We start from the raw sequence: 27359 nt of genomic DNA on the forward strand, positions 1-27359 counted from the left end.
GCTAGCCTTACTCTTTTTTACTTTCTTGGTATTTAGCTCTATAAAATTAATATTATAAGTATAAGATCTAGGGCCTAAAAGGCATAATTAGACTATCTCTATTTTAATAATTCAAAGCTAAAAAAAGAAGAGAATCCCGAAAAAGCCTCGGATCTAAATAATTACAAGCTATATATGGGCCCATATACTAGCTTAAGCTCGGGATTATATATAATAATCAGGTAACTATAGATGCCTTATTTAGATACCAGATACCTCTCTAGCTCTAGTCTAACCCCTACTAGTACCATATATTATAATAACTATAATATTACTCTCCTCTTTAAAATAAGCTTATCCCCGAGCTTTAAAAGTCTCTATTAAATTTCCAAGTTACAGGTTATATATTAAAGGCCAGGGTCTTTTATATATGATTTTAAAGGATTTCCGTCTATATTATATAGTTCTAGTAATATATTATTCTTAGTATAGTTTAATTAATAAGAGAGATTCTGGGGCAGTTCTGGCTATTCGGGATTCTTATTATAGAAGCTCTAAAAAGCTAGGGTACTATTATTTAATAAGGAAGCAGGATATTACTCCGGATCTGGGTTCTATTCTTTTTACTAGACTCGATACTTTAGCTTTTTATAAAGTAGTTTTACTATTTATATCTCTTGAACTTTATATTCCGTTTCCTTATCTTATAGTTCTAATAATAGAGGCTCCGGATTTACTTATCCGGAAAGGGGATTACCTAGATCTTTATATAGCTTCTCTATATAAAATACCGGATATATTTTTATTAATTCCGGAAGCTTAAGCCTAAAGAAATATTCTATTTATTTCAGGATTTCATATAGTTCTTCTATTTAGTAAGCTAGCTTATAGCTCGGATAATTATTCTTCTAGTACTTAATAGTAATTTATATCTTATTTCTTATTCTGAAATCTACTAGTTAGTAGTATTTATTAGCTTAAGTAATATAATATTCTTATATTTATATTATATTCTCTTATATCTTTTACTATAATTTATAGAGCCATATTACTAGGGCCTTTACCTCTTATCTATTTAGCTCTTTCTTCGGGATATCTAATTATACTTGGGTTTTCTAGTTAAATAATATTTGTAATTTATAGCCCTTCTCTATAAGAAACGGGAATTAATCTATAGTTTTATAAATTAGAGCTGCCTACTAGTAATTAATTATTATTACTTATTTATTCTAATTATCCTAGTAGTAATTTATATAGGAATATAGCTATTAGTTAAAATACTAGTTAATAATCTCTATCTAGCTATTAGTTTAGGAATAATTAGTAGTTAATAATTTAAGCTTTATACTAATATATTTATAGAACTTACTCTAGAAATCTAATATAAACTAGGGGCCTTAATTAGATACTATAGTTTCCAGAATACTAACTTAGTAAACTATATAAGTAAGAAATAGGAATACTAATTCTTTAGCTATTACTATATCTCGAATAAGAATTATAATAGAGTACTTGCCTAGGTAATTAATAAAGATTACTACTATATTATATTTATTTCTACTCTCTAGGCATTTCTTAAAATCTACTAATATATATTACTAGGAGCGGTTAGGGACTAGTAATAAATATAAGAGCCCTGGCTTCTTATTTCTAGGAATATGGGATTATTAGTAAATATAGTAATTATTCCTATACTAATTAATATTTATATCTTAGCCTGGCTAATAATAGCGGGCCTAAAGAAGCTATTAAAGCTTGACTTGTTCTAGATATCCTATTAGGAGCTATATATATGTCTCTTAAATAAAGATAATATATAAGAGTATTTCGGGTATTATTATATTATTAGATATAAATAATTTATTATATTATAAAAAGAGGCTATCTTATAATATTCAAATACCTTTCTTTTTATTTCTTGCCTTATCCTATAGCTTTTCTAGCTCTAGTAACTTTTAGTTCTTATTTAATAGCTTATTTACTAACTAGATATTATTATACTAGATTTCTTCCTGAGTCGGACTTATAAAGGCCTTAATTAGGGCTAACTAGAGATCCTATATAATATTATTATTAATCTTTTATTATAGGAGGAGAATTTGGATTTAGTAAGCTACTATTACCTTATTCTAGGTAGTTATATTCTTGTATTTCTTATTTAGGGTATCTGCTTATTTATTTAACTTATTTATCTAATATATAAACTTAAAATAGTAATAGAAAAGATACTTTATCTAGTAAGCTTATCTTACTAAGAGCTTTTTTATAGTTATAAAGTACTTAAGGGCTCGGTAATCTAAGTAAATTATAAAGAGTATCTCCTATAGGCCTTCTAGCTTTGCTTACTATTTAATTAAAAAGAAAATAATAGCAAATATCTCTTTATTATAAATATTATAGTTTAGTTTTACTAACTATATAGTCTTAGAAAAGAATACTACCGGGTACTAGAGTTCTATCTAGGGGTCTTATTATAAGAGAATACTAGCTATAACTCTATTTAATATATTTGTTTTAACTATAGTAAGGAGATTCAGGTTATAGTAATATAGAATTAGTATTAAGAGTATAGCTTGCTTTAGTTTAGTAAAATCTTCTTAATACTAATCTATTTACTTAAACGGAACTTCCTTATATATTAGAGCTATTAGGGGCTTTACTATATAGCTATATTCTATAATAAAATACTAATAAAAGTTATAAAAACCCAGAAAGCCTTATATTTCTTTAATTATCTTTAGTAATTACTAGTTCTTAATAACTATTATCTTATCTAAATCTACTTTAATATCTCTAGTAAAGATAATAAAGCCTAGATACTTTATATAAGTAACTTTAAACTCTAATTTCTTAATATTTACCTAGAAGCTAGTATTCTATAATTACTAAAGAACCTTTTATATATAGTCTTTATATTTTAGGGAATTATCTAAATAAATTAGGATATTATTTAAGTAAACTATATAAAAGATATTAAGGTAATTAAAAAAAATATTATTTATATACTTCTAATATATAATAAGCTATTAGTTAGGCCTTTCTAAAAAACTTTATATTTATAAGTCCTATATTTCATATAGAATATTATAAGTTCTTCTAATTCTGGATCTATTTAGATCTAATAAAATACTTATTAAATATCTAGCTTTATATAAACCTTAGCTTAAGCTAGCTATATAAGGGTCTTATAAATAAGAAAAAGAGGATAATAATTCTTTTATATTAAGTTATTTAGCTTATAATAATTAATATAGAATCAGAAAGCTCTATTAGCCTTTTTTATAAAAAGGATTAGGAATATAAAAAAGAACTAGCTTAGCTTAATAAAGTTCTATTAGAGGTTCTTTTTAAGGAAGTACTTAATCTCCTATAGCTTATAGGTTAATTATTAATAGAGCAGGAAATACCCTAGGCTTTCTAGGCCTTTAAGATTATTAATTTGAATCTTATAATTATATAATTAGTACGGGAATAAGATATTTAATACTTTCTTTAAAAAAATATTTGCGAAATCCTTAAATTCCTCTAATAAGACTTTTATTAGCTATTATAGCTCTATCTCTCCTGGCTATTACTTATCCGGAATAAACTTGTTCTCTTATTATAATTCTAGCTCTTTATTAATCTCGAAAAATAATATTATAAAAAAAAGGTTCTTTTTCTTTTATAAGTTTATCTAGAAAATAGCTAGTAAGATACCTATAATATTAACTAAGGGCCTTAACTAGATCTTATAGCTTTTCTTTAGATAATATAGTTTTAATATTTCTATTTCTGGCTTAAAAGAAACTTTTATATTTCCTAAGGCTATTTGTATTTCTCTATAATATTAAGCTTAATTCTTTTACTATATATGGCTTTCTAAGCCCGGCTTAGGAAAAGAATAAGGGGATTTCCTCTTTATAAGCTAAAGTCTTTAGGACTTATTTATAGCTATAGCTTTATCTCTTTTATTTATATTTTCTTAATACTAGTTACTTTTCCCAGGTTCCAAGTTCTTATATATAATAGTTAGAACCTTATTCTAATTCTTCTTTCTAGACTAATTATCTGGTCAGATTAATCTTCTATTCTTATAATTAATTAGAATACTAGTACTTATAAACTATTATTATCCCAAAATTATATTATACTTATCTAGTTCTATAACTAATATAGATACTAGGATCTTCCGTCTATTAATTAAAAGTATAAGCTTAATATAGTAAGTAATAAATATAGCCTGCTTACTATTAAACCCTCTTATATTATAGGGTAATACTAATTAAATAGACTTAATATCTAGAAATTATTTAATTATTTTTATAAACTTGAAATTAATAAAAATATATTCGTTTATTCCGGTATTAATAAGAAAAGAAGTCTTAATACCTAATCTATTATTACTAATTATATAAAAGAATATAAATACTTTATTTCCTAGTAACTAGCTTAAATTAACTTCTACTATATTTATATAATATGGCCCTAAAGAAGAAACTTCTTTTAGGAGTTCTTGTTTCTTTATTCTATATTCTTAGATAGTTTACTTATAATAAATACTATTAGCTTAACTACTAAAACTTGCTTTATATATTTTATTTTAGACTCTAGATAGTTTCTAGATATATAACTAAATCCATTATAGTTATAGTATTTGAAATCTAAGGATCCGGGTTTCGGGATAATAGGCTTATTTATTACTAAAGTCTTAGAAGCAGGCTTTATATAAGGAGCGCCTCTTGGGCTTAGCTTATTTATACTTTTATTAGCTTTCTTAGATATCTATTCTTTCTTTTTATAGTAAGCTTGGATCTGCTAGTTATTTATAATATAGTATTATATAAATTCTATAATACAGATAGCCGAGTTATTATAGTATATAGCTATAGCCTCTTAAAGCTTTTAGGTAAGCTTATTATTTAGGTTATCTTTAAGGTTCTATAAGTTAATATTTCTATTTATTATATATTTTAGGAATAGAATATAGAACTCCTAAAAAATCTAGTTCTTTTTTATAAATAGTTTTTTAAATACTTACTAAGTATTATACTTCTTATTTAGGTTATTATATAATTTTTCTAGATAGGTATATAGTTCCCTAATAGTCTCGTATATATATTAATTATCTTGGTTTAGATAGGAAAAAATTAGTATAAAAATATAGCTATTTATATAGCCGGATATATAAATAATCTTAAGGTCTTTTATCTAATAGGCATTAGAGTTACTATAGAGCTTATTCTTAATCTAAACTAATTAATTATTAAAGGTAATATTATTTTTAGTTATATCTTCGAAAATAGGAGAGTTAGAAAGTTTAACTAAATATCTACTTTCTAGAATAAGGGAACTAGTTATTCCGGTAAGCTATATAATAAGCTTCTTAATAATAGTTTTATTCTTTTATAAGGCTTATTTGGTTTCTTTTAGCTAATTATAATAATTCTTATTATAAATAAAAATATTATATATCTTTAGAATTAGTTTAATAATCTCTTTATATAAAGCCTTTGGGTTCTAAAGTAACTCTTAGAACTTTATTTTTAATAAGGCAGGTTTCTTTTCTTTTTCTACTTTCTAGAAAAAAATATCTCTTCTACTATAAATATTAATAGAATACTTGAACTTCTTAGAAAACTTAATAAAAGGCTCTGGTTTATCTTCTAGTAATATACTAGTAGTATTTTATACTATAGCTTCTTCTAACTTACCTAGTTATTCCGGGACTTGCTTTCTTATAAATCTTTATTTAATAGTAAGGTTACTAGCCTATTTGCTTACCTGGCCGGTCTAGGGCTTTTTTGCCTAGTTATTCTAGGGCTTTCTTTTATTCTAATATTAGTTAACTAGTTCGGAAATAGCTATAGTATATTATATTTATATTTATTAAAAACTAATTAGATAGATATTATTTAAATCCTTTATAGGATTAAGAAATAGATAAGCTTTAAATTATATTATAAGTATAAGATCTAGAGCCTAAAAGGTATAATTAGACTATTTCTATTTCGATAATTCAAAGCTAAAAAGAGAAGAGGATCCTAAAGAAGCCTCGGATCTAAATAATTATAAGCTATATACGGGCCTATATACTAGCTTAAGCTCGGGATTATATATAATAATTAGATAACTACAAATATCTTATTTAGATATTAGATATTTCTCTAGCTCTAGTCTAACTCCTATTAGTACTATATATTAAATTAACTATAATAGTTAATTAAGTAACTCTTATTAGTATTATTTATTTCGCTTATTTAATTATTAGTCTTATTATTACTAGTAACTAAAACCTCTATTTTATTATTTTTAGAATATTTTACTAAAATATTCTCTATAGTAATTTCAGGTATATTCTCAAGAATAATATAAGCTATATTCTATATATTAACCTATTCTTAGATAAGAGAATTACTATTTTTGTTTATAAAAATAATTTAGCTAGTAATTATATTAATAATAATAATAGCTACTAAACTTGAGATACTACTACTATTATTTAAGTTATTTAGGATCTAGTAAGTAGCCTTATTTAGTCCGGCTATAAATAATATATTACCGGAATTTCTTATTTATTTCGCCTTTATTAATAGTTTTATTAAGGTAGTAGTAGTAATATAAATAATTAAGATTATAAAGATTAAAGTAATTAGGAAGATTTCCCTTAATTTTTAATAATATTTTAAACTAATATAGGCAAGTATTTACTTTTAGCTTAGTTTTAAGAATTTACTTTTTTTTATAATTTGCCTAGATAATAAAGTATAGTCTAGTATAATAAAGAAAGGTATTTTACCCAGATTTCTAAAAAAGAAAATAAATACTAATATAATAAAATAAAGAAAACGTATTAGGGTTTAGATAAAACCCGGGAAATATCTAGGTTTTTTTTTTCTTTTCTAATTACAGAAGCCTTATTATTAAGGTTTATTATTATCTAGATAGTCTTTATTAAACTTGTCCTCTTTAGTATACCAAATTCATTTATTTAGCCAGATAAGAGGTCCTGCTTTACTAGGGTTCTGCTTATAGAATTTATATAGTTTAAATACTAAATTCTTAAAGTTTAATATAAGATACTATTTATTATCTATATCCTATTCTTTCTATTTAACCTTATAGTAAAGCTTACTATAAAGTACCTTAGAAGAGAGGATCTTTTTAACTTCCTATTTGAGTTTACTATTAATTTTAGTAAAACTAGGCTCTTTATTAGTCTGGCCAAATAATAGGTTAGTAGGATTCTTATAAAGTCTATTTATATAGAAAATTAGCTAAATTCTATATAATAAGGAAAGGTCTAATTAATATAAATAGCTAATTATTTTATTAATCTTAAATAGTCTAATAAGAAAGTAGTCTAATTTATTAGATAAATAGTCCGTTTTTTATATCTTTTTAATTATATAAACTATATTTCCTAGACTAAAGTCTAGTTCTCGCCGTTTCTTATTAGCTTATTTAGCTTAATACTCCTGAGCTATTATTATATATTCTCGAGTATAATTAATAGTAGTATTAATTCTCTTAGCTTACTATTATACTTCTTCCTAATTAAGTTTCTCTTTTAGTATTTTAAACTCTATTATTAGTAGTATCTAGTTAAAGTTTAGCCTGGGTTTATATCTGTAATTAATTATTAAGGGAAATAAGCTAGTTAATTTATATAAGCAGGCAGTGCCTATAATATTAAATACCGGAAGTAAATCTGCCTAATTATCCTAGAAATAATTAATAAAGAAGCAAAGTCAGGTATTAATAATCTGGTTAATAATTTCTATTTATTTATTAATTTAGGTATATTTCGTAGTTAAGAGCTTTAGCTTAGTTCTAGTTAATCTTAATAGTTTATTTATAAAGTCTAAAATGAATTAGGGTCCTCGGTTACTTATAATAGTAAGGAGAGATTCTCGGAATTACCAGATATAATAGTAGAATAAGCTAGTAATAGTCCTGGCTATAGTATTCTTAGTTATTAGTAGGCTTATATATTATTTAGATAATTAATTAACTATAATAAATATATTATTATATTTCTTACTTATAAAGCCAGGGATATAGAAATTTATAAACAAATTATCTCATATTCTTAGGAAAACTAGTAATGAGTATAATAGGCCTAGTATTTTATTTCTTAGCTTATAAGACCTTTAATATTTATAATAGTTTACTATAAAGCAGTTAATACCTATAAAGAAAGTAAGCTACTAGTAAAGTCTTTAAACTAGGATTTTTATCTTATTTTAACCGGGATATATAGTAGTTATTATATTATGAATTTGTTATAGGAGCCTAGTTTATAGATTATTATATTTATCTAATATAATAAGTTTTTATTATAAAGTATATAGCTATTTAATATTTCTTATAAATCTATATTTTCTCGGGCTTTCTTGTATTTATTCTCTAGAACTAGGTTCATTTAATTAGCTTATAGAACTTTAACTATAATAAATAGCTCGTCTATTTCTTATATCTTAGTAGAAATATAAGCCATATCTATTATTTTAGTAAAAGCAAGAATTAAGTCTAATAAAATAACTTATCTAATTCTTTTAGCTTTCTTAGCCTATTTCTGGGTTAATATAAGCTTGTTCTTTCGGGATAAGATATTAGTAATAGTATTATCTTTACTCGGCTAATAGGTAATCTAGTAATAAAATTATAATAGGAAACCTATTTATTAGATTTATTATTTATTTAAAAGCCTCTTAGTACTAAAATACTCGAGAGCTTTATAATTAGTAATAATTAGAAAATTAGGCAAGCTAATTAGTTCTGCCTGCTATTCCCGAAGTCCTTAGATAATAGCAAGAAGTTCCTTATTATGAACCTTATAGTAGCTTTTGGCTCCTTAAAGAGCTTTAAAGTAAAATAAGACCGGGTACTATTATTTGTTCTCTAAGCTTTTTTAAGAGAATATACTTATAGTAACTAGATTCGAATAATTGTTTTTCAGGTAGGTTTTCCTATTATATTTAAAATAGAGAAATATAGAAGTAAAGAGAAGTAGATTTTTAAGCTAATTAAAGATATCTAGCTAGGTTTTATTAAGTATAAACTTTAATAGAGTATCTTTTTTAGTTAGATAATTTAGAAAGCAAGAAATATATTTATAAGCTTAAATAAACCTATAATAAAAGTTATAGAAGCCCAAAAATAATTATATTTTTCTTTTTATTATAGGTTAGTACTAGTTTCGAATAATAGAGGTTTTGGCAGGATTTATTTATATACCTTAATCCGAAATAATAAATTCTAAGAATATTATCTTAGAGACTTTAAATTTATATTTACGAATATTAATTTATAATCCGGTATCCTAGAGCTTCTATAGAACTATTCTAATATATTATTAATACTCTTTCTTATTCTTAGAGAAAATTAATATATTATTAATATAGGCCAAGTAAAAGTCATTTAAATAATTTATTAAAATAGTATTAATATATAATTAGAAGGTTACTAGACTATTATAAAGTCCAAATAATAGAACTACTAGTTTAAATAATTCATATCTCGTTCTAAAAGCTACCTATATTATAGAAGCTAGTTTTATACGAATTTAGTTAAAAGTATATTAAATATCTAACTTAGTAAATACTAATAATTTGGCTAATTAGTTAAGAGTCTTAGTAATAAGTAATAGGAAATAGTAGTTTTTTTTTATTATAGTATTTAGCTATTAATAATTAATATAAAATTATAGGCTACTATTTTTCTTTTTAATAAATAAAACTAGTAATAAGAAGGAGAATTTAGATAGCTTAATAAAATCCTTTTTTAGGTTTTTAATAAAATATTCTCTTATTTTTTCGAGTTTACTAGAGTTTATCTTATAGAAATAGGCTATTCTTATTAAGGGATCTAGTTTATTAAAGCAAAGCTTATAGTTAAAGAGTCGAGATTAGGGAAGCTTATTTACTGCTTTCTTAGAAAATACCCTAGCTATATTATATAGCCATATAAGAAGAGATATCCGGAGTTCTTAAAGTTCTTTGGGGTTAAAAAATAATATATTACCAAGAGTATTAAGTTTATTTATATCTAGGAAATATATTAGGTTACTAGTTTAAGTATAGTACCCGGCAGGCTATAGTATTAGTTATCTAATTACTACAGGTAGTAGTAAATATCTCTTTAGTTTATAACTCTATTTCTTAAGTATATAGTTAATCTTATTAATAGTAATTAATCTAACCAAGTTATAGGGGTCTTTAGTACTTAATTAGAAGATAGCTACTCTAATAAAATAGCAGGAATAGTTTAGTAGCTCGACTATTTTAAGAGTATTAAGGTCTAGCTCTTCCTTTCTTGCCTAGTATTTGGCTTTTCTTATAAGAAGGTCTTATAAAGAGATAAGAAATATATTCTTTTACTTCTCGGGTCTGGTTTTACTAGTTCTTTTTAGGATTCTAGTTAAAGTATTTTTAGAGTAGTTATTTTTTTAATATTTCTTATTAAAATATCGGATTTTCTAAATAAGGTCTGACTAATTTATCTTGCGGTTCTCTAGCTAATAGAGTTAATTTTATTAATAGTCTAGTAGGATATTATACTTTACTAGCTATTTCTTTCCTAGAATTATATTATAAGAGCTAAGATTAGTAGTAAGCAGGTATTATCGAGTTTAGAAGTACTAATTAATAGCTAGATCTATAATAGCTAGATATTAAATAGCTTTACTAGATTATTTATTAAAATCTTATAAGGAAATAAGGGTTTTAAGTTTATATAAAGGCATTTATAGTACTTTTATTAAAGGGCAAATATGCTTTTAGTTAATTAGAGTATATGTATTTACTCTAGTATTTACTAAATACTAGAAAGTTATAGTTTTACCTTTCTAGTATACTTAATAATTAATAAGGAACTAGTTCTCGCTAATTAGCTAAATAAGATCTATAAGTTCTTAATAGAGTTCTTATTCTAAGAAAGCTACTTCTATATCTAGAACTAGACTTTTCTCGACTTATTAATATTATATTTCTTATTAGATAATAGGTAAGAGTTAGTATTCTCGTTATTTATCCCTAAATTATTAGCTCTTTCTAAATAATTCTCTTTAATAGGTATAACCTTATTAAAGTTAGAATAAGCACTTTTCATATATCTAGGCTTTCTATAGCTATAATAATAAAGGCCTTTTGGCTAGTCTAGTCTCTTCTCAAATTCTCGGCGGATTATCTTCTTTAGCTATAAGAATACCGGCTACTAAGATTAATCCGTTAGATATAGGGTTACTATAGCTCCTTGAATCCCGGTAAGCTTTCTAGCCCAAGATAGTATTTAGTAGCAAGTGGTTTCTACTAGTTATTTCTTCTGGGATTACTAATTTTTAATTAAGAGAAGCCTATTCTCTTATTTTATATACTACTTGGTAAGGTTCCTAGAAGTATTAAACTTCTTATTACCTAAGCTCTTATATAGCTTGAGATTTATTTTATCTATTAAGTTATTATATTAGTTATCTAGTAATTTCTCTAGTTTTATTATTAAGTAAATAAACTCTACCTAGAATACCAGAAATAGCTTGTCTCTTTATCTTAGGTACTAATATATCTTTTTTACTTTCTAGTACTTTATCTCTTTACTTTTATTATAAGCTTACTAGAGAATCTTAAAGATCTATTTAGTAGTTAAGATCTATCTAACTAATCCAGGTTCTAGTTAATTACGAATAAAGTTACGGATATCTCTAGTAACTAGTTATATTATATAAGTAATTTTTAGTAGTTTACTATTAAATTTAGAGAAGTTCTATATTTGTTATAAGTATAAAATCTAGGGCCTGGAAAGTATAGTTAGACTATTTCTATTTCGATAATTCAAAGCTAAAGAAAGAAGAAGATCCCGAAAGAGCCTCGGATCTAAATAATTACAAGCTATATACGGGCCTATATACTAGCTTAAGCTCGGGGTTACATATAATAATCAGGTAACTATAGATGCCTTATTCAGATACCAGATATCTTTCTAGCTCTAGTCTAACCCCTACTAGTACTATATATTATAATAACCGTAATATTACCCCTCCTCTCGAAATAAGCTTATTCCCGAGCTTCGAAAGTCCCTATTAAATTTCCAAGTTACAGGTTATATATTAAAGGCCAGGGCCTTTTATATATAACTTTAAAGGATTTCCGTTCGTATTATATAATTCTGGTAATATATTATTCTTAGTATAGTCCAACTAATAGGAGAGATTCTAGAACGGTTCTGGCTATTCGGGATTCTTATTATAAAAGCTCTAAAGAGCTAGGGTACTATTACTTAATAAGGAAACAGGATACTATTCCGGATCTGGATTCTATTCTTTCTACTAGACTCGGTACTTTAGTTTTCTATAAAGTAGTTTTATTACTTATATCTCTTGAACTTTATATTCCGTTTCCCTGTCTTATAGTTCTAATAGTAGAGGCTCCGGATTTGCTTATCCGGAAAAGGGGTTACCTAGGTCTTTATATAGCTTCTTTATATAGAATACTAGATATATTCTTATTAATTCCGGAAGTTTGAGCCTAAAGAAATATCCTATTTATTCCAAGATTTTATATAGTTCTTTTATTTAGTAAGCTAGCTTATGGCTCGGATAATTATTTTTCTAGTACTTGGTAGTAATTCATATCTTATTTCCTATTCCGAAGTCTACTAGTTAGTAATACTTATTAGCTTAAGTAATATAGTATTCTTATATTTGTATTATATTCTCCTATATCTTTTACTATAATTCGTAAAGCTATATTACTAGGGCCTTTGCCTCCTGTCTATTTAGCTCTTCCTTTAGAATACCCGATTATATTTAGGTTTCCTAATTAAATAATATTTATAGTTTATAATCCTTTTCTATAAGAAACAGGAATTGGCCTATAGTCTTATAGACTAGAGCTACCTACTAGTAATTAATTATTATTACCTATTTATTCCAATTATTCTAGTAATAATTTATATAGGGATATAGCTATTAGTTAAAGTACTAGTTAATAATCTCTATCTAGCTATTAGTTTGGGAATAGTTAGTAATTAATAACTTGAGCTTTATACTAATATATTTATAGAACTTGTTCTAGAAATCCGATATAAACTAGGGGCCTTAATTAGATATTATAGTCTCTGGAATACTAACTTGGCAAACTATATAGGTAAGAAATAGAAGTACTAACTCTTTAGCTATTACTATATTTCGGACAGGAATTATAATAGGGCACTTACCCAGGTAGTTAATAAAGATTACTACTATATTATACTTATTCCTACTCTCTAGGCACTTCTTGAAATCTACTAATATATACTATTAGGGGCAGTTAGAGACTAGTAATAGATATAAGAACCCTGGCTTCTTATTTCTAGGAATATGGAATTATTAGTAGGTATAGTAGTTATCCCTATACTAATTAATATCTATATCTTGACCTGGCTAGTAATAGCGGGCCTAAAAAAGCTATTAAAGCTTGGCTTATTCTAGATATCCTATTAGGGGCTATATATATGCCTTTTAAATAAGAGTAGTATATAAGAGTATCTTAGGTATTATTATATTATTAGGTATAAATAGTTTACTATATTATAAGAATAGGCCGTCTTATAGTATCCAAGTACCTTTCTTCTCGTTTCTTGCCTTATCCTATAGCTTTTCTAGCTCCGATAACTTTCGGTTCTTACTTAATAGCTTATCTACTAGCTAGATACTATTATACTAGGTTTCTTTCTAAGCCGGGCTTATAAAGGCCTTAATTAGGGCTAACTAGAGATCCCGTATAATATTATTATTAATCTTTTATTATAGGAGGAGAATTTGGATTTAGTAAGCTACTATTACCTTATTCTAGGTAGTTATATCCTTATATTTCCTATTTAGGGTATCTATTTATTTATTTGATTTACCTGTCTAATATATAAGCTTAAAATAGTAATAGAAAAGGTACTTTACCTAGTAAACTTGTTTTACTAAGAGCTTCTTTATAGTTATAAAGTACTCGAGAGCTTAGTAGTCTAAGTAAATTATAAAAGGTGCCTCCTATAGGCCTTCTAGCTCTACTTACTATTTGGTTAAAAAGAGAATAATAGTAAATATTTCTTTATTATAGATATTATAGTTTAGTTCTACTAATTATATAGTCTTAGAGAAAAATACTACCGGATACCAGAGTCCTATCTAGAAGTCTTATTATAAGAGAATACCGGCTATAACTCTATTTAATATATCTATCTTAACTATAATAGGGAAATTCAGATTATAGTAATATATAATTAGTATTAAGAGTATAGCTTACTTTAGCTTAGTAAAACCTTTTTAATACTAATTTATCTATTTAAATAGAACTCCCTTATATATTAGAATTATTAGGGGCTTTGCTATATGGCTATATTCCGTAATAAAATACTAATAAAAGTTATAAAAACCTAGAAAGCCTTATATTTCTTTAATTATCTTTAGTAATTACTAGTTCTTAATAATTATTATCTTATCTGGATCTACTTTAATATCTCTAGTAAAGATAATAAAGCCTAGGTACTTTATATAAGTAACCTTAAACTCTAATTTCTTAATATTTGCTTAGAGGCCGGTATCCTATAATTATTAAAGAACCTTTTATATATAGTCTTTATATTTTAGGGAATTATCTGAATAAATTAGGATATTATTTAAATAAGCTATATAAAAGATATTAAGGTAATTAAAGAGAATATTATTTATATATCTCTAATATATAATAGGGCTATTAGTTAGGCCTTCCCAAAGAACCTTATACTTATAGGTCCTATATCTTATATAGAATATTATAAGTTCTTCTAATTCTGGGTCTATTCGGATCTAATAGAATACTTACTAAATATCTAGCTTTATATAGATCTTGGCTTGAGCTAGCTATATAAGAGTCTTATAAATAAGGGAAAGAAGATAATAGTTCTTCTATATTAAGTTATTTAGCTTATAATAGTTAATATAGAATCGGAGAGCTCTATTAGCCTTTTTTATAAAAAGGATCGGAAATATAAAAAAAGACTAGCTTGGCTTAATAAAGTCCGGTTAGAGATTCTCTTTAAAGAAGTACTTGACCTCCTATAGCTTATAGGTTAATTATTAATAGAACAGGAAATACCCTAGGCTTTCTGGGCCTTCGGGATTATTAATCTAAATCTTATAGTTATATAGTTAATATAGGAATAAGACATTTAATACTTCTTTTAAGAAGATATTTATAAAATCCTTAAATTTCTCTAGTAAAACTTTTACTAGCTACTATAACTCTGTCTCTTCTAGCTATTACTTGTCCGGAATAAACTTGTTCTCTTACTATAATTCTAGCTCTTTATTAATCTCGAAAAATAATATTATAAAGAAAAGATTCTTCTTCTTTCGTAAATTTATCTAGAAAGTAGCCGGTAAGATACCTATAATATTAACCGAGGGCCTTAATTAGATCTTATAGCTTTCTTTTAAATAGTATAGTTTTAATATTTCTATCTCTGGCTTGGGAAAAACTTCTATATTTCCTAAGGCTACTTGTATTTCTCTATAATATTAAGCTTAATCCTTTTATTATATATAGCTTTCTGAATCCGGGTTAGAAAAAGAATAAAGGAGTTTCCTTTTTATAAGCTAAAATCTCTAGAACTTATCTATAGCTATAGCTTTATTCTTTCTATCTATATTTTCTTAGTACTAGTTACTTTTTCCAGGTTTTAAGTTCTTATATATAATAGTTAGAACCTTATCCTAACCCTTTTTTCTAAGCTAATTATCTGGCCAGATTAATCTTCTATTCTTATAATTAATTAGAATACTAGTATTTATAAACTACTATTATTCCAAAATTATATTATATTTATCTAGTTCTATAACTAGTATAGATACTAGGACCTTCTATCTATTAATTAAAAGTATAAGCTTAATATAGTAAGTAATAGGTATAGCTTACTTACTATTAAATCCCCTTATATTATAGGATAATACTAATTAAATAGGCTTAATATCTAGAAATCATTTAATTATTCTTATAAATTTGGAATTAATAAAAGTATATCTATTTACTCTAGTATTAATAAGAGAAGAAGTTTTAATATCTAATCTATTATTACTAACTATATAAGAGAGTATAAATGCTTTACCTTCTAGTAACTAGCTTAAATTAACTTCTACTATATCTATATAATATAACCCTAAAGAGAAAACTTCTTTTAGGAGTTCTCATTTCCCTATTCTATATTCTTAGATAGCTTACTTATAGTAAGTACTACTAGCTTGGTTACCAAAACTTGCTTTATATATTCTATTTTAGGTTCTGAATAGTTCCTAGATATATAACTAAATCTATTATAGTTATAGTACTTGAGATCTAAGGATCCGGATTTTAGAATAATAAGCTTATTTATTACTAGAGTCTTGGGAGTAGGCTTTATATAAGAGGCGCCTCCTAGGCTTGGCTTATTTATATCTTTATTAGCTTTCTTAAATACCTATTCTTTCTTTTTATAATAAGCTCGAATTTACTAGTTATTTATAATATAGTATTATATGAACTTTATAGTATAAATAGCCGGGTTATTATAATATATAGCTATAGCCTTTTAGAGCTTCTAGATAAGCTTATTATTCAGGTTATCCTTAAGGTCCTATAAGTTAATATTTCCGTCTGCTATATACCTTAGGAATAGAATATAGAACTTCTAAAAGATCTGGTTCTTCTTTATAGATAGCTCCTTAAATACTTACCGAGTATTATATTCCTTATTCGGGTTACTATATAGCTTCTCTAGATAGGTATATAGTTCTCTAATAGTCTTATATATATATTAATTATCCTAGTTTAGATAAGAAGAAATTAGTATAAGAATATAACTACCTATATAGCCGGATATATAAATAATCTTGAGGTCCTTTATCTAATAGGTATTAGAGTTATTATAGAGCTTATTCTTAATCTAAACTAACTAATTATTAAAGGTAATACTATTTTTGGTTATATTTTTGAAAATGAAAGAATTAGGGAGTTTAACTAAGTATTTATCTTCTAAAATAGGGGAACTAGTTATTCTGGCAGGCTATATAATAAGCTTCTTAATAATGGCTTTATTTTTTTATAGGACTTATTTGGTTTCTCTTAGCTAATCCCGATAATTCTTATTATAGATAAGAATATTATATATCTTTAGAATTAGTTTAATAATCTCTTTATATAAAGTCTCTAGATTTCGAAGTAACTCTTGGAACTCTGCCTTTAATAAAACAGGTCCTTTTTCTTTTTCTATTCTCTAGAAGAAAGTATCTTTTCTACTATAAATATTAACGGGATATTCGGATTTCTTAGAAGACTTAATAAGAGGCTCTAGTTTACCTTCTGGTAATATACTAGTAGTATCTCGTACTATAGCTTCTTCTAACTTACCTAGTTATTCCAGGACTTGCTTTCTTATAGATCTTTATTTAGTAATAAGGTTACTAGCCTATCCGCTTACCTGGCCGGTCTAGGGCTTTCTTACCTAGTTATTCTAGGGCTTTCTTTTATTCTAATATTAGTTAACCGGTTCGGGAGTAGTTATAGTATATTATATTTATATTTATCGAAAACTAATCGGATAAGTATTATTTAAATTCTCTATAGGATTAAGAAATAGGTAAGCTTTAAATTATATTATAAGTATAAGATCTAGGGCCTGGAAGATATAGTTAGACTATTTCTATTTCGATAATTTAAAGCTAAAGAGAGAAGAGAATCCCGAAGAAGCCTTGGATCTAAATAATTGCAAGCTATATATAGGCCTATATACTAGCTTAAGCTCGGGATTATATATAATAATTAGGTAACTATAGATATCTTACTCAGATATCAGATACTTTTCTAGCTCTAGTCTAATTCTTACTAGTACCGTATATTATAATAACCATAATAATATTAGTTTATTTCTTATATTAAATATCTAGTTATTAATCTAGTAATTATTCTTATTTATAAATAAAACGGAATTCTTAATTCTAATAAGCTATAATTAATTACTATAGACTAAAAGCAGGAAAGAGCCTTAGTATTAGCCCCTAAATAGTTCTCCTAATAGGGATCTATAGTTTTCCTAAATATTTACTTATTTAGATCTCTATTTTATTACTTTTTCTTATACTAGTTTTTTCCTTATATAAAGTTAACTAGTAATTATCTCTAGCTTATTAACTTTCTTAGTAAGTTAGTTAATATATAAATAGAATTTCTAGTAGTATTTCGCTTATTTATTAGCTATAAGGTAATATTCGTTAATAAGGTTATTCTATATAAGTAATTTCTACTAGGCCTTATCTATTTTCGGAGTATTTATACTAATTTTGAGTTCCAAGTCAGCTAGCCGCTTCTTAATATTTTCTTCCGGGATAGTATTATAATAGCTTTCCCGGTAATATGAGTTTATAATATTAAAGTCCGGCTTTTTCGTTTTATTATACTAGGGCCTCTTATCTAATATACTTATAGTAGTAGTACTTGGCCCTGGGCCGTCTATAGTAGCTTTAGAAGGGGTATTAGCTATAGAGATAAGTACTAAATAAGTTCTTCTTATTTAATATTAGTAAACTATAACCGATTATTATCTTATCTAGTTTTAAGTTAGTAAACTAAAACTAACTATTATCTTTTCTTGTTTTAAATCAGTGAACTACTACTAATTCTTCCTATACTAGGGAAGAGGGCTAGTTCTTTTACTCTTATTAGTATCGAGGAAATATTATTTATTCTAGTTAAGGATCAGGTTCCGAGATTAACCGGGTTATAAAAAATAATGTCTTTCTTCTTTTATATTAGTAAAGAACTAATTACTAGAAAGAAAATATTATCTGTTCTAGTTAAGAATTAGGCTCCGAGATTAACTAGGTTATAGAGGATATTATACTTCTAGTTAAGCTTTCTAGTTCTTTATAGTTCGAGGAGGTTATTAAATATTAAAAGCGGTATTCTGTCTTTACTTTCCAAGAATAAATACAGGTCCTTTATTAGTAGTATTATATTACCTCTATAGGCCGAGTTAAATAAGCTTAGTATTATATAATAGCAGAATTAATATAATAATTAAAGGCTTAAAGTTTAAAGAATCTCATATATTAGAAAATACTAAGCTATAAAATAAAGTAGAGAGAATATCTTGATTTTTAGTATTATTTCATCTAAGTAATTCTGGCTTAGCTTTATTTTATACCTGTTTCTAATATCCTATTCTTAGTAAATTATATTCTTATACTAGTTATTATATATAGCTATAATAATTATTTATAAGAATAAGTATTTCGAGTACTAGTATTAAAATAATAGTTATATATTTATAATTTATAAACTAGGCTTTCTAGACTAGGAAATTATTTATAATAATTACTAGATTATTTTATATAATTTATATCTTTTTTAGAAATTTTATTCTTATATTAATATTAAGATTTATATTTCTATATAAGTAATTAAATATATTTATAAATATATTTATAAAGAAATAAATTATATAATTATTATAGTTTTAGAAATAAATAATAAGATTATCTAATACTTTTAAGCTCGATATATAAGCCTTATAAAGGCTTTCTAGTATCTATTTAAATACCTAATATATTAGAAATTCTTTCTAGTCTAGTATTTAGTAATCTATTTTCCTAAATAATATATAATTTATTTTATAAATAATTTCTTATTTAAGTAAATTATAAATAGAGTTATAAATATTTATTTAATCTTAATAATCTTTTTTAAGTATAATATAATATATAAGAATAGCTACTAGTATCTATATTACGAGTTTCTATAATACTTTATATAAGTTACTAAAACCCGAATATAAAAATACTATAAATAAAAATATAGTATTAGCTATATTTATTATTATAGTCTAGTTTTAAGTAAATAGTTCTATTTATAGCTTTTACTAATAGTTATATATAGTCTATAATTCTTTAATAAGCTTTATTTAATTAAGGATATTTATTATTTCATATACTATATTATCTATATTACTTATAGCTTAGTAAAAAATAATTAGAAGTAGTTCTAGTATTTTAATAAGATAATTCTATTAATAACTAGCTATAATTTATAAATATTCTTTTTTATAAGTATTTACTAGTAGCTAATTATAGATATATAAGTAATCTGGAACTAGTATAAGAAGTATTTCTATAATAATTTAGCTCGTAAACTTATTTATAACTTATTAATTAATTTCTTATTATTCTTAATTAATTCTTATTATAATTATATCTTCTTTTTACTTGGTTTTAGTTTTATAAATCTCTAATAAATACTTATAAATATTACCCTATCTAAAAATATCTTTAACTAAATTATAAACTATTATATAGCTAATTTATAGATTAATTATACTTATAAGATATTACTAATAATTATAATATAAGCCTAGCTAAATATAAACTAGTACTTTTATTTTCAAATAATTATAATAGTAATTATAAATAATTTATAAACTACTTACTTTTATTTATAAGACCCGAATAGAACTAGTAAGATATTTCTTTATAAGATTCTTTATTACTATTATTATAGCCAAGGTAAGGTAGTCTTATATATAGTATTAATAAATATTATGGCTTTTCTTTTCTCGAATAAATATATATCTTATTTCTAGTTCCGGATCCTATTTAAGCTTAATAAGTTATTTATAAGTATAATTACTAAAACGAGCCGGCTCGGGGCTTTCTTATAATCTATAGACCTAATTATCTGAGATAAGGTACCTATATAATATAAGTATTACTTTAAGGTAATATACTAGCTAATAATTAATTTATAATTAGTAGTAAATAATATTCTTTTTAAAAAAATACTTATAATTCTTAGAAAGAACTTTACTTAGATCTTACTAGTAATTTTATATAATTTACAAGCTAATATAATACGGGCCTATTTATAATAAATATAAATCTGGCTATAGCTCTATTAGTTATTATTATAAATTAATATACGGGTCCGTAATAGCTTGTCTAAATAGGATTTTATAAACTAGATTAGTAGTTTTTTATATAATTTGTTTTTAAATAGGCAGATTATATTCCTATTTTTTATTCTATATATCTAGTTAGTTACAGACCTAATTAATTATATCTATTTATAAGAGCGACTTTTATAGGCCCTATATAATTACTAGGCCTTTAGTAAATAAGTAATTTTATTAACTCTAAATAATATAGTTTATAAGCTTAACTAAATAATCCTAGATATATTTTCTAGCCAGAAACGAATATATTTTATAATAGATTTAGCTAATATAAATAAAGCAAATCCTGAAATTATAGAATTACTTCTAGAGGTCTTATAAAATATTTATTTACCGGATCTATTTCTTTCTAATTTATAACTTAAGATTAATATACCCGTAATATTCTTACGGGATCTCTATTTATAAAAAGAGTTTTATAACGAATTACAGATATTAATATATAGCTTTAGGAGATTCTTAATTCGGGTATAGCTACTAAGTAATAACTTTAATAGCTAGTTATAAATAATTTCACGAATTAAGCTCTAGTTTATAAATTAGTAATTATCTTTTATACTTTCCTATAAGTAGTTTCTATTTGCTTTATTCTTTATAATAATTATTAATAAGTTATAAAGCTAGTTATTTGAGATAGTAAAAGTGGATTTATAATTACTAGTCTTTTCTTATAACTAGTTTTATATAGTAGCCTTATAAATAACCTTATAAGTAAGGCTTTATATTCTTTTATTCCCTAATATAAATTATATAAGTAATATAATATATCCAGAAATATTATAAGGTCTTATTTAGCTTTTAATTTACTTATAACTGACTTTATATACTTACGGGCTATTTTTCTTCTTATACCATCCGTAAAGAGTCCGTAAAGAGTCTGTACCTGATTTATATACTTAGCTAAAAGCCTTTACCAAGTCACATGACTTCGGCCAGCGCCTTTGTCATGTGACATGCCCCCTTTAATTCCAAACCCACTCGGGACGAGTTTAGGGCCGCTTTGCTAAAATTATTACTAGCGGCCCTATGCAAGCTTCGGGGCTAGCAATAATTTTGCCCTAAACTCGTCCTCTTCTATATTGTCCTATATTCGGACCACCCTAAGCGGTTGGCTCCCAGTACTCCTGGAAAAAGCGGGTCACGTGAGGAACGCCAGAATCTCTCCCTTCTAGGAAATCGCGCATCGGAACGCGATTACGCCCAAATCCTTAGAGCTAAGCTTGGGATAATAGAGAGGATACTCGAGTACCTTTCTCTATATTTTAGTAGTTCTGGGATGCGAGGGGCTTTTACTACGATTTTTTAAAGCTCGGGAGGGGTGGGGTAAGGGGAATTCTTAAGGCTCTCGCTAGCTCTTGGGGCTCCCTAAAAGAAAAATAAGGTTATAGATTATATAAGGAATACTAAAACTTCCAGTACGGTTTGACGCCATAGCAGGCGAGCTTGCGAGCCCGGATGTGGCTATAATGGCCCTTTATAAAACTTTACCTACTCGGGACGAGTTTAGGGCAAAATTATTGCTGGCCCCGGAGCTTGCGTAGGGCCGCCAGTAATAATTTTAGCGGAGCGGCCCTAAACTCGTCTAAATAATACCACGTAATGGCCCGTATAAAACGGACACCGCCACGTGACCCATTTTTTACTAGCAGGTCCGTGCGGGAATACCAAACACACTTTACGTATGCTATGTACGCTATTATTACTTATGCTTTCTATAGCATACCAGGAGCAGTTACGGATCCTATGGTCTGAAGAGCAGTAGCAGATCCCACGGTTAGCCCGTATGGTAGACCGCTGCTTGATGTATAAGCGTATCCGGCCGATAATCGACTTCCCTCTCGATCGGACGAATCTACGGGCGTATACGTGCTTCGCGTGCCACGAGCGACGACGCGACTCTTACTGCGAGCAGAGAGGGAAGCCGGTTTCGCAAGACGGGCGGGCACGGAGGCTAATACGGGCCCGACAGGTCGTTGAGAAGGCTCTCCGGGCACGATTATAACGGGAGAGAGCCCGGGAGCGGTGGTTAGAGAGAAAGAGAGAGTGGGAGGTGGGGCCTTGAACGGGAGGTTTGTATAAGGAGAGTTAGAGAGCTTTATGCTCCAGGACGAGCATTGGATTGGGCCCTTAAGCGAGGAGGACTTTACGACCTTAGAGGAGAGCTGGAAGGGCGTACCGAGAGCGGGAGAGGGTCCAACGGGCTTACAAGAGCTCCGTACGGCCTTCTACAAAAAGAAGGAGTACTCTACGGCTGCGAGCTGGCGCTGGAAGAGCCCGTACCGGCATTGGGAAGGCTGGGAGGGTCCGCAAGAGGAAGAGGAAGAAGAGGGTACGGAGAGCTGGGAAGGGTCTGCGGGCAGGGGGGAGTATTGGGAAGGCTTGTAAGGAGAGGAAGAGAGCTGGGAGGGCCAAAGTAGCCTGTAAGAGAGCCGGGAGAGCTCTATAGCCCCTATAAACGGCCCGCAAGACTGCCCGCAAGACTAGTACTGCTCCTCTTGTAATCAGAAGAGGCCCCTTATAGACTTTGGCCGATTCTCTACTTGTAATGCGTGCCGGCAACGTAATAAGAAGGCAAACCAGGCGCGGCACGCGAAGCAAAAGGCTCTCTTAAATAAACCCTCTTAGACACGCTTATACGCCTGACCGGGACGAGCTTGCGAGTACGGGTTGGGCCCCTAAGGAAAGGAGGAAGGCAGATCGCGTAATCTTGCCTCCTAGTAAGGCAGATTTCTAGATCCAGGTAAAATTGGAAGGTTTCCCCGAAGCTTGCGTAGGGCCGCAAACCCTCTAATTTTAGCGCAGTGGCCTGGATCTAGTGGTTAGTAACGTATTATCACGCTTCATATTGATATTAATAGTTGATTATATACCCGATATAAACAAATCCTCTAAACCAGGCCCGCCGTATACTATCTGATTCGTTATTAGTACCAAGGGGCAGGCACCTTAACTCTCACTCTATTCTTTGAAGTATTTATATGGCTTGTGTCGCGCTTCATGGTAAGCTTATGAATACGAAGCACATTAGTAATAGTTATGAAAGCCGCGCTTTGTGAGGACTACAGGGACTTCCTGCAGAGTAACCACGACGACAAATGGCGATGCTTTAGGGACAGCCCGGAGTATGAGAGATCCGTAGCTAAAGTTATGGGTGCCGCTAATAAAGGGTGCCGCCTCTGTGAAACTATAGTAAACAAGTTCAAATCCCTCTAGTTAGAGCTATTATTACTCGCTCAGACAAATGGTTAACTAATCACATTCCGCTTACTCATAAGGCCCTACTAAAATACGAACTTGTAATGAGATGAGGGTATTAATAGACCATTCTTATAGGTCTCAATCTCATAAATATGGGTTGAATTCCGCTTGTGGCGCATAATAGAGGGGTCTATAGTTACTAGTATATCATACTATAATTATAATACATGCTCGGAAACCAGCTTCGCGAGGGTAGTAGAGTGGCTACGCGAATGTATTTTGAAGCACGACAGGTGTAATAGAGTTAATACTCCTAAGGAATGGGCCCCGAACCGGCTAATTGACGTTAGATTAGGGTCTCCGTTCCCTGATATAATCAAACTATAATAGACTAAAGGCTAGAAAACACCGATATGGTATGCCGCGTTAAGTTACTATTAGAGAGCTATATAGCCTCATACGCTATTACAGAGCAATCTGCATGCACTTATGGACGGTATCCTATTAGTTAATTTGCTAAAGACTTTTAAGGACGCTATCTATACTACTCGAAAATTAGGAATCCAGTATCTCTGGATAGATTCCTTATGTATTATTTAAGACTTGAATAAAGATTAGGATCTCGAGTTATTTTTTATGGCACATGTCTATGGCGGATACCTGCTAAATATTACAGCCGCTGTATTAAACGACTATATAGGTGATTTATTTCAAAAGCGACCATCGTCCTACCTAGGCCCTTGCTTAATATCGGTGGAAAACCAGAACGAGGCTTTAATATCATGGTATTAACTATGGGACCAGAACCTCTGGTATGCCGAGTTCGAAACCGCTAAGCTCAACACGCGTGCTTGGGTATTGCAAGAACGCATGCTATTACCACGCACACTTGCCTTTACCCAGGCACAGCTTTATTGAGAGTACAGGTATAAGCGCGCCTCCGAGAAGTTTCCTTTAGAATACCCTATTGAGCTTTTCGAGAAATGGCAGAGGGACTTCGAGTAGCCCAGATTGCGTGATAGGCTAAAGACACATTCTCTAAACCACTATGTAGATAGCCGGTTAGGCAATGACTACATACCGCGGCTAAGCCTTGCCTGGCATAACCTAGTCATGCTTTATTTAAGAAAGAATATGACCTTCGAGAAGGATAAGCTAGTCGCAATTAGCGGGCTCGCTAATCTATTTGGGTAATAAATAGGCACAGAATACTTCGCCGGACTATGAAAGATTACTTTGCTTAGTGACCTTCTCTGGGAGGTTAATGCCGACAAATATGCCAGAGATCGACCGTTGACTTACCGAGCCCCTTCGTGGTCATGGGCCTCCGTGAAATGCCCTGTAAAGTATCTCCCTGGCTAGATCGAGTTAAAGAGGGTTATAATCGTTGACTTTAATATTCAAAGAGCGCCGGGGAAGAGTTAATTCGGTAGCGTAACTGGAGGTTACCTTCGACTTCGGGGAAGCCTTTTCCCCGATCTCAGTGTTGTGTTTAATGTAGAAACCCTTTATTCTCTAAGGAAACGTAGCTTAAAAAGCACCGAATTAATTACAAGTTATATACCAGACGAGAGGGTAGGGTCTGCAGATATGCAAATAGAGCTTTTGTGCCTGCCTATTAGGTCATATCTCAACTTTACTCGTGTGACGGCTGGTATCACATGGGTGCTACGGGTTGGTTTCAGCTAAGGTTCCAAGCTATGGTTCAAACCAAGCTCGCTTCAAACCAAGCTCGGCGTTTCAGTGGTCTTGGCCATACCTACTTATCCACTGCCACACCTCACTTCTCTCCTTCTCTCCTTAGCTTTAGATTCTATAAGACATTGGAATCATAGATCTTTGAGCATTGTTCCATTACTTTGTTCCTGCCGTTATAACTCGAGCTAGTGGGGGCTAGTACTACGAATATAGAGGTCTTGTATTATTAGTAGAAAGGAATCAGCCTAGGGGCTACTATAAGCGATGGGATACCTTCCAGGTAACACAGTCCCAAATACAGCTCTCGTTTTTTAATGATCCTTATAATCAGGCGTCTATTAAACGCTATATTAATGGCGAAGAGGATATGATTATTATTATATGACTTGTGTTATATTGCCTAGTTTTATGTAGCTAAAGGCTAAAGAAAAGCAATAATATTCTAATACTATTCCTATATGCAAGAGCCATTTGATTTGTATAAGGGGTTGGAATTGCCTTTATTAACGGAGTTGAGGGATTCGACTACTTCTGTTACGGATCGTATTTTATATATATATTATAATAATACTGGTCACGGATTATTGGGGTCCACGTATTACATTATCTAATGGTTCTAGCTACTGAATTGAAACTCTGCATAAGGCAAAGCATGACTAAGTACTAAGTAAACAGATCACGTGGTTTTGGTCCGTTAGCTGGAGTGCCAGCCTAGTCACGTGGAGGTAGCTGACGCTAAGTCACGTGAGAGAACTTGAAGTATATAGTTCAGGGGCCTCCTAGGCCCTTCTTCCCTCCTTATCCTTGATATTCTAAGTTATGGTATCTGGACGCCTCTTTCTTCACATTGACTTGTTCCTGCTGTGACACCCTTAGGAGCTTGTTTGGGCTCCTTAGGGATCATTGCAAAAACTTGACAAAAATGAAATGAAAAGGTCCTAGTCTATATCCAGCCTAATTAGAGATCAAATGCGTAAGTGAGTAGTGTGTACCTGCTCAGGGGCTGCTCAGGTTACTCAGGTGAGCTGGGTGAGGAGAGGGTGAGGAGAGGGTGAGCCGAGGGTGATTAGCGCCTGAGTAGAAGCGGCGAGCTTACTAACCAACCTTGGGACGAGGGGAAAAAAAGTTGTGCTCGACTACCGAAAGAGCATGAATTAGCGTCGGTTGAGTCTAGTGGCAGATCTTGATGCTCCTCGTCCAACACCTCCACCACGGCCAGCTGTACTGGTAGAGCACAAATCTATCCGACCGTGTATTCATTTCGCGTCAAGCGTTTTGGGGGCATTTCAAGGTGGATGGAGGATTATAGAATTCGAAGCTTTTGACCACGTATCAATCGTAAACTTCACGTCAACTTAGTAGAGATGAATTCTTCAAGGAGAATAATCTGATTTACCGTAGCTGTTTCTTGGATGTTGCGTGCAGACAGCTCTTTAAAGTTTGCCAGTTCGTAGTCTATTCATCGGGTTGATGTATCTCGCAGACGGCTACAGCCCACATTAGTACGATAATTGCTTGAA

At 28.9% G+C, this 27359-nt stretch overlaps 1 protein-coding gene across 1 annotated transcript; it reads left to right on the forward strand.

Annotated features, from left to right (window-relative positions):
• Positions 1-22651: 22651 nt before the first annotated feature.
• Positions 22652-23565, forward strand: K444DRAFT_611514 (uncharacterized protein). Its single transcript, XM_024879962.1, has one exon. It carries the CDS (start codon positions 23041-23043, stop codon positions 23326-23328), a length of 288 nt encoding a protein of 95 aa, XP_024738167.1. The 5' UTR covers positions 22652-23040; the 3' UTR covers positions 23329-23565.
• Positions 23566-27359: the final 3794 nt, after the last annotated feature.

Source organism: Hyaloscypha bicolor, assembly GCF_002865645.1.
Source record: "Hyaloscypha bicolor E unplaced genomic scaffold K444scaffold_56, whole genome shotgun sequence".
Classification (NCBI taxonomy): Eukaryota; Fungi; Ascomycota; class Leotiomycetes; order Helotiales; family Hyaloscyphaceae; genus Hyaloscypha; species Hyaloscypha bicolor.